The sequence below is a fragment of the Dromiciops gliroides genome, chromosome 6 (assembly GCF_019393635.1).
Source record: "Dromiciops gliroides isolate mDroGli1 chromosome 6, mDroGli1.pri, whole genome shotgun sequence".
Classification (NCBI taxonomy): Eukaryota; Metazoa; Chordata; class Mammalia; order Microbiotheria; family Microbiotheriidae; genus Dromiciops; species Dromiciops gliroides.
In genome coordinates, this window is record NC_057866.1 from 162,460,075 (window position 1) to 162,472,819 (window position 12,745).

Here is a 12,745-nt window from a genome sequence, read left to right on the forward strand (position 1 = left end):
GGCAACAGAGGGGATTCAGTCCAGAGTTTTCTCTACTCTCTACAAATCACACCCATTTCCTGACGATAAGAATATAAAAACCTACCAAAAGAGGCAATGCTTTTCAACTAAGTGGGCTAGCCTTTTTAAATTTTAAAGTAAAAATAAGTGAGCATAAAATCATATGCAAATTTCCTAAGCTAATTAATGTTTAATTTCTCATTAGTATTTACATTTATTCTGTTTAATTTCCTAATGTAATCTATTTTATGGCTCTAAATTTAAATGGAAGAGATGAAACTGTGATCTATTTTTTCACTTGCAAATTAAACCAATTTGAGAAATAAGAAAGATGGTTAAAAAACCAAGTGTAAAAAAAGAACTTTTGCTGAAATAAATCTTGAACAGATGTTTAAAAATTCTAGACATTAGTGGCCCTCCTTCTCTGCCCTTCCACCCTAACCCTAATTATGACAGTTCTATGAAGTTAATTCTGTGGATTTTCCTGGGGCAACCCCTAAAGGAAGTTCTAAGAAAAGACAATGAACAGAGCCCTGCTAATAATTTCATTTTTCATAAGATAGAAGACACTTTGCAGGAAATTGCTGACCTGACCAACAAAGAGGAAGTGGTAGTTCAAATTGATAAAACAGAAACCTTGGGAGAAATTGGCTCCAGTGGCTTAGAATTTATATTGAGAGATATATCAGGCAAGGTCTGATGTGTACCCTAGGTTTTAGGAGATGAGATCACAAACTCAGACAAAAAGATAGGCATGGTAACACATCTCAAATCCCTAATAGAGAAGTTGGTTCTGCTCATGACACATTTCAAATTATTTTGATAAAGAAAGGAAAGAGGCATTAAAAGGGTTATGCAGAACATCTTTTGTTGAGTCCCAATGCTTAGATACTGAATTCATAGTTACTTCCAAACTGATAAGGAAAAGTCAAGTTTGGAATGAGACGAAGCTTGAAAAAAATGCTTTGGAAAACAACGAAGAGCCTATTTTAAAAGCTATATGGGATAATGAATAAAATAAGGAGAGGATGGGCCCACTGCTATGAGAATAATGAATCTAACTGCTGACATCAGCTGATGTCATTAATTTATAAATGGGATGTTGTCAGTTTGGAAAAAACAAACAAACCTCAAAATTAGACTTAATACCCCTCCAGCACCTGTGGGATATATTGATTTTTTCAGTAATTTTTCTGATTGCTGTCTCCGATAATCACCAATAGATACCACAAAATCACCCAAGTTAACATACAAAATGAAAAAAAAATAGAAGGGAGACCTAAAAATAATTCAACCCACAACTCTATGATAAACAACATTCTGGGGCATGAAGGTATACTGAGCTCCATCCCCATTTCCCGATCCCCTGGATCTGAGAGAATTAGCACAGAACTCAGGCTGGGCAAGGAGAGACCATCAAATCAGTGTTACCTAGAGGAAAACCTGACCATTCGGCTTACTTGTTTCTAACAAACTGATTTCATGGAAATGTTGATTCCACATTTAGCATTTTCTTCAGATCCTTTCAGATTCACTGGAGCATTTCTTAATTACAATCCTCAGGAAACCTGGGTTTGAGAGATTCATTCCTATGACTTCAGTCAAGTTGCTAATCACTTTGGACCCAAGTTTCCGCATGTAAAAAATGAAGGAGTTTGGGGCAGCTAGATGGCGCAGTGGATAGAGCACCGGCCCTGGAGTCAGGAGTACCTGAGTTCAAATCCAGCCTAAGACACTTAACACTCACTAGCTGTGTGACCCTGGGCAAGTCACTTAACCCCAATTGCCTCACTCAAAAAAAAAAAAAATGAAGGAGTTTTACTAGATGATCTCTGAATCTCCTTCCAGCCCTATGATCTCAATTCCACAAACATTTATTAGACATCAGGGTAAAAATCACTGTGCTGGGCACTGAGGTTATACTGAAATGGATGTCGCTGCATGGATTTGGGAGTTTCTTCCAATGATTCATAGCTCATCTATGTCTGTCCATTTGGGACATAATTTGTTGTAAAAGCTTGTGAGACAGCATTTTACTTAGCTGAGTCAAATGCTTCTTCATAGTCAACAAACCAAAAGATCTTAGGTTTTCTACATTTTTCAGACCACTCTGAAATGGTCCATTGTTCACTATCACTAGTGAAATATTGCTTCTTCTCTACTAATATCCAGGATATCTTTGATTCTTGTATATATGATTCTCAAAGATTTTATACAGATTGGATATAAACATTTGGTCAGTAGATGCTAATGTTCTCTAGGTCCCTTTTTCCTAAACTCTGATCAGTAGAAGTAAAAAAAAAAATTAACATTAGCAATAAATCAGAAAACAATAAAGGCAGACAACTGAATCAAGCTAACTTTTAATTATCTAAAGAGGTAACTGAAAAGCAAAATTGGGAAATACCCAACAGAAATGACAAACATCAACTGTAATTTCATCCAGAAGTTTAACCAAGATAAATTAATTGCTACCGCACTGAACCTAGAACATACCTTAGTCACTACTTCTGACTTGCTTGCCAAACAGAGAGCAATGGCTACCAAGAATAATGTTAGATTAGAATATAAACTCATTTATAAAATACTACCTAGAGGAGCAGCTAGGTGGTGCAGTGGATAGATCACCAGCCTTGGAATCAGGAGTACCTGAGTTCAAATCTGGCCTCAGAAACTTGACACTTACTAGCTGTGTGACCCTGGGCAAGTCACTTAACCCCGGTTGCCTCGAAATAAATAAATAAAATACTACCTATAAGTATGATGAGTGACAATGAGCAGTATCATCTCATAAAGCTAAGAAAAGCAGTGAAGCACAAAACCTGGTTAAAGAAATCTTAATATAACAACTCAACCAAGTCATCTCAGGAGCTTTCAAGGATGAAAAAGGAAGAACTCCAAATAGAATAAAAATGGAAGAGATTTGCAAAAAATTATTTGAACAAAATGTTGTATCCATGTGTGGAACCACCATACTTGGATCCTAATATCATAAGTCCAGATGTGCATGTAGAGAAAGTATAAATGGCACACACAAAAAGATAAAGATGAGAAAAATGGCCGGATTAGACATAGTACATATGAAGAGTAGATGAGTACGGCAGGCAACAAAACTGTCAGAACATTAAGGTACCAATATACATGATATCTGAAGGAGGTAAAGATACAAAAGGCATGGAAAAAATCTTGGACCTCGACTGGATGATATCAAACATGAAACTATCTTTTCTTCAAGGAGGTTATATTATCCAAGGAGGAACAACATGTATACAGATAAGGAAAACGTAAGGAAAACTGAGGCACGGGAAAACACTAACTGTGGGGCTCCGAGGTTTCATAGAGGAAGTGACAACTGAACTGAATCCTAAATGAAGAAATAGACTGGGAAGAAGAGAGAACAGGGATTGTATTTCAGGCATGAAGATTCTGCTGGTAAGTAAATTACACATTTGCATGATTAGTTTATATCATTTTGCATTATTTTCATAATTTTAGAACTAATATTAGGAATGAGTCTACATTATTTAAAAGGATAAAATTTTTAAAAAAGCTTTAAAACCCTTTCTCATGATTTAAAACAGCAATTGTCTTTTTGATTTTTCTCGTGATAGTCTCGTCAGAGTAAAGCTTTCCAGAAAGTGGTATTATTATAAATCACATGGAAATCCACTGCTGGGTGGACTCTGTTGACTCTTATATAGGAAGTTCCTTCCCATTTTTGTGCATATTAAATCTTGAAAAAAATGTGATTTTTTTATTAATATGGCATTCAAATGTTCGAATCTTGTATTTGGAGACTGAAAGCTTACAGTTTTCTATTCCTGTATCAAAGTTATATTCCCTATTTTGTGCTTTCTATCCTAGAGACTATTTAAGCATGATTACTCTGAGATTTTATTTATTTTAAGCCCACAAGCTTGAGGGTGGGGTTAGGAAAGAGGAAACTAACTAAAGAATGGGGACTTATTCACAAAAATCACTGTACTTTGGTTTTTTAAACACCCACAGATACCACAGACTACTGAAGGATTTCCTTAAGTGAATTTTAAGATAAGAAAAATGTGTCTTTGACTGGCTTTTCAGTATTAAATAAAGTTTCTCTCTAGGGACTTTCTTCTTTCTCTTACTAGAATGCTTTTTAAAAAATTTTTGCAAGAAGTGGCCATGCCAACAATTTCAGGCAAACACAGAGGTACTTTTCTTCAGTTAACATATTTCTTTTGAATTTGCTGCTTTGATTATGATGCTTTAGCCCCTGCTGAATGTATTTCATGTTCAATTCTAAGGATCAATTCTTTATGAACCTCCCAAGAGGCAAGCTAATGATTCAGTTATTAATAATTTATTTGTTTAAGTGCTTATTAATGTCCCAAGCACCCTTTTATCCTAGTAGAGATAAGACATATTCCCTGCCCTTGTGGTGGTTACAGTCGAGCACAGAAAGATATTTATATAGGTAATCATAATTAAAAACATGATATATATATACATATATATATGTATAATAGAGGGATGCAAAGCAATATTATATTGAGTGTAAGCATCAAAAGAGAGAAAATGTGTAAAAGTACTTAAAGTGTCTAATACATTATAATTGTTTATATACTCCTTTCCCTTTCCTAAGGGGGAAAAGTTTTTACCAACAGAGGCAAGATCAGGGAAGTCTCCAGGGAAGAGATGGAAATTTGAGTCAGTCCTTAAAGAATTGATAGGAGTAGGGGAAGGAGGAAAAGGAGATTCTAGGAGAGGAACAGTGTGAACAAAAGCATAGAGAAGAAAGGCACAAACTAATGTTTGAGCAACACAGTAGGTTTCATTTGGCTGGCATATCCAAGACATGGCAGGTATTTCAAAAGGTAGGAGAGGTGGGGGGGGGTATCAGATTGAAAATGCAATGCTTAACTCTCTTAAATAAGGCCAAAATAAGAAGTATGTAAAAATTTCATTAGAAGGTCCAATGTTACTCCAAGGCAGAGGTTCTTAACCTGGGGTCTGTGAACTTTTTTTTTAAAGTCACATTTTATTTTCCTCAAATTACATGTAAAACATTCATTGTTGTTGTTGTTGGTTTTTTTTTTTTTTAGTGAGGCAATTGGGGTTAAGTGACTTGCCCAGGGTCACACAGCTAGTTAAGTGTTAAGTGTCTGAGGCCGGATTTGAACTCAGGTACTCCTGACTCCAGGGCTGGTACTTTATCCACTGCGCCACCTAGCTGCCCCTGTTGTTGTTTTTTAAATTGTAAGTTCCAAATTCCCTCCTTCCTTCTTTCCCCTCCCCCCTTCCGGAGGTGGTAAGCGATCTGATACAGGTTATACATGTGCAATCATGTCAAATGTATTTCCGTATCAGTGCTTTTGATGGAAGAAAAGTCAACTAGAAAGAAGGCAAGAACAAAAGAGAAATAATATATTTTGTTTTGTATTCAGACTCCATCAGTTCTTTGTCTGGAGGCTGTCTTGAATTACTGTATTTATGAGAATAGCTAAGTCACTCACAGCTAATCATTATACAATATTATTTTTCTTGGGTGTAATGTTTTCCTGCTTCTGCTCAATCCACTCTGTATCAGTTCATATAAGTCTTCCCAGGTTTTTTTTAATCATCCTGCTCATCATTTCTTATCATACAACAGTATTCTATTACAATCATATACCACAACTTGTTCAGTCATTCCCTAATTGATGGGCATCCCCATAATTTCCAATTCTTAGCCACAATAAAAAAGAGGTGCTATAAATACCCTTGTACAAATAGATCCCTTTCCTTTGGCCCCCTTTTTAATCTCTTTGGGATAAAGAACTAGTAGTGGTTTTGCTACAGACAAAAGGTATTCAATTTTATAGCCCATAATACCATATTTCAATATATTGGTTTCCCTTGTCATCCTAAGTACTTTGTTATATGCATTAAAATATCCATCTGAGAAGGTGTCTATAACACAAAAATGGTTAGTTGTCACTGTGTTAAGGAGACTCCTACAAAAAAATCGTTAAATTCAATAAATGTTGATTAGGTTCACTTATATAATTATATTATATAAAGTATGTATATACTTATAACATGTCCATACTTCTATAATTAAATAAGCTTTATAATATAATATGCTTCTCTTTTCTTTTCCATTTACTTTATTCTTCCTCACTCATCAGAATGGAGTAGTTTGTTAAGGAGAATATCTTTTGGGTTGGAAGGCAAGGGTGGTCAGGGGTGAGAGTGATGAGAACAGCTCCTCATTGTCTGTCTCACTTCAAGCTTAGGAAAGGAAGTTTTATATTTCTTGTCCTCTACCTTGTACCACAAGAAAAGCCATTTTAAATAAAATACTCAATTCCCATCACCCTTTGGCCTATATCCCAAGGGTGATGTGAGTCAGACTAAGGCAAACCTTTGAAGAGGGAAGGCAGATCTGTTCAGCCTAGACACTGGGAGGCAATGTTCAAATATGATTATAAAGGGAATCGAATCTACATTTTTTCATTTTTTCAAAACTGTCAAATATTCCATATTAATGAAATGAATTTTATCCCACTATTTCCAGCAATTTTTGTCCTCCAGGCACAAACTAAAAATAATAAGAGTGCAATAACAAAATATACCATAAGCTTTCTGTAAAAGATTAAAGAAAAATTACACTTTCACCCACAAAAGCATATTAGTGAATTACTGTCATCACCATCAGCAACAGACAAAGGAGAAATAGGTCTTCTATATGACTGGATTTTATTACCATAGACACTAAGCTGGAAAACAGTGCAACATCACAATAGAACTAGTTATTCCTATTTTCAATTTCTAAAGAATTTCTGTATATGATATGAAGTTTAAATAGACTGATATGACCCATAATAAAGATATAGTGTCTTTTAAAAACAGCATTTGAAATGTTCTTTCATTTTAAATACTCAGAATAATTCATGTTCATAGGAACAAAGAAAATATTTTTAGATATTTTATAGAATTGAATATAAAAGAGCATCTTTAATGAGATCTGTGATCACTCAAGAAATCAGGCTAGTTTACATTTACATATATATGTGTATACATACATACATATAGTATACACACGTACATATATAGTATATGTATGTGTGTATGATAGGGAAAATCACGTGGATGAAGAATTGTCTTTTGTCCAGACGAGTGGTATCAAAATCAAATAAAAATTGATCCCCAAGAGCCATATATTCCCTTAGCCTCATATTAATATTATCTATCTATTGTATTTTTTATTTATCTTGTTAAACATATCTCCAATTACGATTCAATCTGGTTCAGGTTCACTTAGGAATTTTGTGGGCTGTGGGCTATGAGTATGACATTTCTGGTCCAAACCATAATATGCAGATAAAAAACCAGAACATTTATTTAGTCCATTGGTATATGTATCTCATATAGACCTCCTCAAAACTAAACAGAAAGAAGAAAATCTGGATCATACTTAAAAACCGCTTTCAATGATATCAGGTTGCTCCTTGATATCCAAATATACATCTACACACACACACATACATGTTTTAAATTATATGCATGTATGTATGCACACATGCATTATATATATATGTTTATGTATATACATGTATGAAGACAGCCAATATTCTCCTGGTAATACTATAAAACTGCATAACATGAACCATCACAAGAAGAAAAATAACAAGTGACCCAAACGGCAGTAGAAAGATGGATGGTGGGTGCAAGTAGGGTACAACAGGAAAGTAGCTAAGTAAAACGATAGCATACTGGGCCTGAAGTCAGAAAGACCTGAATTCAAATCCTTCCCCAGACTCACTTACCATATATGATCTTGGACAAGTCACCTCTGTTTGCCTCAGTTTCCTCAACCCCCAAATGAGGACAATAGTAGCCTCTACCTTCCAGGTAGACTAAATAATGACCAAATGAGATATTTGTAAAAAAAAAAAAAGTGCTTATCATAGGTGCTTGGCACACGTCACATAGTAAGGGATATATAAATGCTAGCTATTGTTGCTGTGGTTGTGTTTAACCAAGACTTGATCACAAGAATTTACATAAAAGACACCACAGACGACATGAATAACCAGATGAAGTGGGTTAACCACAAAACAAGATCAAGGGGTTACAATTAACAACCGTTTAATCATAATAATGTGATCGTTATTATGTTAACAATAATAAGATAAAGTACTTTACAAATATGATTTCATCCTCACAACAACCCTGGGAGGTGAGTGTTATTATCCCGGTTTTATGGATGAAGAGACTGAGATGGATAGGAGTTAAAGAGATTTGCCTAGGGTCACATAGCTGATAAGTGTCTGAGGTGGGAGTTGAACTTGGGTGTCTCTGACTTTAGATCTTACAGTCTACCTAAAATCAAGACAGACCCTCCAGAGCATTGAGTATTTTCTCTATGAAAGACTTAAGGAATCTTATATACAAGAAGCTCATAGAAAAGAAGGAATAGATAGATTTCCATCTACACTGATATGAGAAAAATTCTAATTGAGATAATTTTGTTTCCAGATTGTTAAATGATTAAAGTATAGAGGGCTGCTATCATCAAAGTTCCTGCCCAACTTTATATTCAAGCCAAATTTACTTGCTAAATTGTTATCTGAACTCAATATTACAATCCTCCTTGTTTGGGCCTTTGTAGACATTGTCCCCCATGACCAAAATATGTTACCTCACCCTCACCTCTGCCTCCCAGCATCCTTCATTGTCCAGCTCAAGCACCACTTTTTATGTGAAATCTTTTTTGATCCCTATAGTCTTCAATATTTTTCCTATCTCTTTAGATTTATTTATATACTTTCTCTTCTATTTACTTATCCCTATAAATACCATATCTAAGCTCCTTGAAGAGAAGAATTATGCCATTTTTGGTCTCTGTTTTTCATACTTAGAAGAGTGCCTTCCATAGAAAAAGTGCTTAAGAAATAAATCCAGAATGAATAGACCAGGAAAGTCACAAGACAAGGTTCTGATGTATTTTGTCACCTTCATATTAAGTTTCATTTTTCTAAGCTACTTTTACAAGCATAGGGTAATCCCATAACTTACATCAGCTGCATCCTCTTTTTTTTTCTCCTTAAGATGAGCAGAGTAGAATAGATAATATATAAAATCCTACTTTAGCTCTAAGTCCTATGATTACAGGATGATTTAAAAAATAAAACAAAACATTTATACTTAGTAAATGTACGAATTAAAAGTGGTTAGACTCTAATATCAATAAAAATACTTTCTCAGAAATTAATTTCTATGTAGCTCATTTCCCACTCTTTACTTTTAATCACAGAGTCAAATGAAACCCTTTTTAGTAAAACCTTTTACCCAAACCACAAAACCTAAGTCATGTACAGCAACCAACATTAAATTACATGAATTTTAAATCAAACACTAACCCAAACCCCACTTTTTGCTAACTGTAGATGCAAGTAAAAAAATCAACCTGTACATTATAGCCACCATTGAGACAATTTGGAAAAAAAATTATTCTTAAAATGTGTTTTAAGCACTATAGACGTCTTGTGCTATATGTGTGTTTGCATTTCTACAAGTAATATATGTGTGTGTACTTTAAAAACTTACGATCTTAATTCAGACCATATGAGTTCAAAAAATAGGCTTAGTGTTCATATTATAAACACCGGTAATGTCACTGTGCCAGATAGATCTTAAAACTGCCAATCATTTATACTAAACCCTCACTCTACACATTTTTTTTTTAAAACATAACACACCCATTTCCCCAAAATGATTTAGAATTTTAAAAGGATTATTTAATGTTTGTGTACTCTTTTGCAACTTAAATGTAAAGCTCTGAGAAGCACTAGATGGTTCTTATTCATTTTTCTTATTAAAATTAAAATGTAAAACTGCTGATACTTACCACCTAAATTCATTCCAGCTTGTAGACATTTCTGAAGTCTGCAGGCAGGACAATTCTTCCTTCTAATTTTGTCAATAATACAATCATTTCTTCCAGCACATAAGTAATTGTGTTGCCCTGAATTAAGAAAAAAAAAAGATCACGAAAATAAATTTTTAGAATTTCAATTAAGTCAAGTGCAAATATATGATTTCCACTTTTAATCAGAATTCAATTTAATTCAAATTGTGCAAACTCCTTTCCATTACACATTATCTCAATTCCTGAAAACTCTTTCTAAAACAAGCAGAAGTAACAATATAAGGATGGTCCTTTTCATCCATAACGTGATCTCTAAGGCAGCTTTGGAGACCAGTCCTAGAGTCAAGAGGACCTAAGTTCAAATCCAGATTCAGACACTTACTAGCTTTGAAACGCTGGAGCAAGGACTCCTTCCTGCTTCAGGTTCCTTATATCTAAAACACAGATAATAGCAGCCTACCTCCATTTATACTTGTGAGGACAAAGAGATGCTATTTGTAAAGTGCTTTGCAAACCTTAAAGCACTATAAAAATTTTAGCTATCATTATTATTATGACTAATTTAACAACCAGAATATTATGATATGGATGTAAGAGAAGACTTCAACCATTTCAGTTTTTAATGATAACAAAAGTATTGACAATTCTGAAATATTATAGTAACTCAGCTATAAATGAGACCTAGATCCTCAAAGTTGGAAGTCTAGGAAAGCCGTATTGACTTTTTTTTTGGCAGAGCAATGAGGATTAAGTGACTTGCCCAGGGTCACACAGCTAGTAAGTGTCAATTGTCTGAGGCCAGATTTGAACTCAGGTCTTCCTGATTCCAGGGCTAGTGCTTTATCCACATGTGTATTGACTTTTTAAGGCCAACACAAAATAGTTATTTAGATCCTCTAACAATGTAAATAAAGGTCCAACTATATTATATAAAACTGTGTATGCATTTTGTGCAAATATTTTACAAAATCCTAAATTTGTAGAGTTGAGACACAACATGGTGGAAATGAAAGAGTAGTGGGTGATAATTAAAGGACATGAATTCAATCTCTCATTCGTGTCTGGGTTTCAGTTTCCTCATCTAACAGAAGCCAGTATCTGCCAGGCAAGGCTCAAACAACCAATAGCACTTTGACCACCATCTCCCCCCAGACCCCAGTAGACACAGTCCAGGATCCTCAACCCAAAAGTCTCAGGTATAGGAATGTTTCCAAATCAATGTGTGAGTCTAACCTCCTGGCACCATATTGGCAGAGACAAAGTCTGGCAAACTGCACCTGAGGGTACCATAGCCATGGTGACTTAAAGAACCAGAAAGGAGAATTCTTGCCACCAAAGTCCTTGACCCTCTTACATAATGAAAGATTGGAAAAGTATATTTTATCAGAGGAAATGATATTAAAGAAGATCCATTAACATCTTCTTTGCCATGGTACCCTATAGACCATAGGACTTTTCCATCTGACTTATAGCTGAAACTTTCCATATGTTGTTATCTCTCCCAATGGAATGTATTTCAGAATGTCAAGGACCTATAGGATAAAATGAAAAATGTTAACACATGTATTAGGTACTGCAAATACCTCTGATAAAAGGAAGAGCTAAGGCACGGAAAGTGGCTAAAATTTAAGGTGTCTAAAAAGCACAGAATTTTGAGCTGGAAGACCTCAGGACCATCTAATGCATTTCCCTGGTTCTCATTCTGCTCTCTGCATCTATAAAAAACAAGTTTTCATTCTTTAGCTATTGAAATACATGTGCCCCATAAATCTTTATTTCTATGGGTTAAACCTTCCCAGAGCTTTCAACCACTGAGGAAGCATATGATATGGTTGCAAGTCTCCTCGTTCTGTTATTTCTCTGGCCCTGTCACCAACAGAATGTGGCATTCTGCTAAACAAGATACTCTAAGATATGATTAGAAAAGGATCATTGCCCTGCTGACTTTTTGGGTAGTCAGATTAGACTTTTATTAAACTTGCAATCAATAAATTCCATTTAATCACTTAAAACCGGTATGTGTTCTTATGAACTGCTCTCTAATCAGATTTTTTGCATCCTCCTTTTTCTTTAGGCCTATTACATGTAGCTCTTAGATTCAGCCGGTTTTCACCCAGCAAGGTCTGAAGGGACAAGTGAAGAAATGAGCTGGCTGCACTGCTGACTCATCTCCACAGGACTTTTTCTACTATTCCCTGCCCAATACTTTCATCCTACTCCCCTTTTCAGTTCACTTTTATGTATTATCCTGCCCCATTAGAAAGTAAGGTTCCTGAAGGTAAAGACTACCTTTCTTTTTTCTTGTCTTTATACTCCTGTTGCTTACCACAGTGCCAGGGCGTAGTATATGTCTAATAAATGCTTCTCGATGTATCTTGATTTATTAAAGTCTGTTATGTAGCAAACACCCAGTGCCAGGTATACAAATACAAAAGGGAGGCAGTCCCTGATTTCAAGAAGCTTACATTCTAAGAGGGGGAGACAACACATAGGGGAAGTGGTGGCCAGGGAAGGGGAATTTGGCCTGGGAACAAAGAACGGTGAATGGATCCAAAGAGCTGTCAAAATATTATCATTTCCAGAATAGATAATAGTACCAAGAAGCTTCCTTTGTTCCCAGCACAAGAGGTGAAGGAGGCATGTGAAGAAAGGCCAGGGGAGGATAAAAATGGGGACAGTACAGAGCAGAGGGCATGATACTCCTTCCTTCGAGATCCCTACCTTGTCATCCTTCAAAACTCTAGCCCACTGCCTTCCAAGGCTGTTAGTTTCTTCTCCTCCTAAACAGAGAAAAGCTACAAATCCCAGAGGGCTCTGTAGCCAGTGCAGGGTTCTAGCGGTACATTTAGC

The 12,745-nt window shown here is 35.4% G+C and overlaps 1 protein-coding gene across 6 annotated transcripts in view; it reads right to left on the bottom strand.

Annotated features, from left to right (window-relative positions):
* NR3C2 (nuclear receptor subfamily 3 group C member 2) overlaps positions 1–12,745 on the bottom strand; it is a 383,963-nt gene that overhangs the window by 104,564 nt on the left and 266,654 nt on the right. For all 6 annotated transcript variants that reach the window (XM_043971516.1, XM_043971512.1, XM_043971511.1 and 3 more), the window contains exon 4: positions 9,875–9,991. In XM_043971516.1, the coding sequence (XP_043827451.1) occupies positions 9,875–9,991 (117 nt within the window). The remainder of the gene's footprint in view (positions 1–9,874; positions 9,992–12,745) is intronic.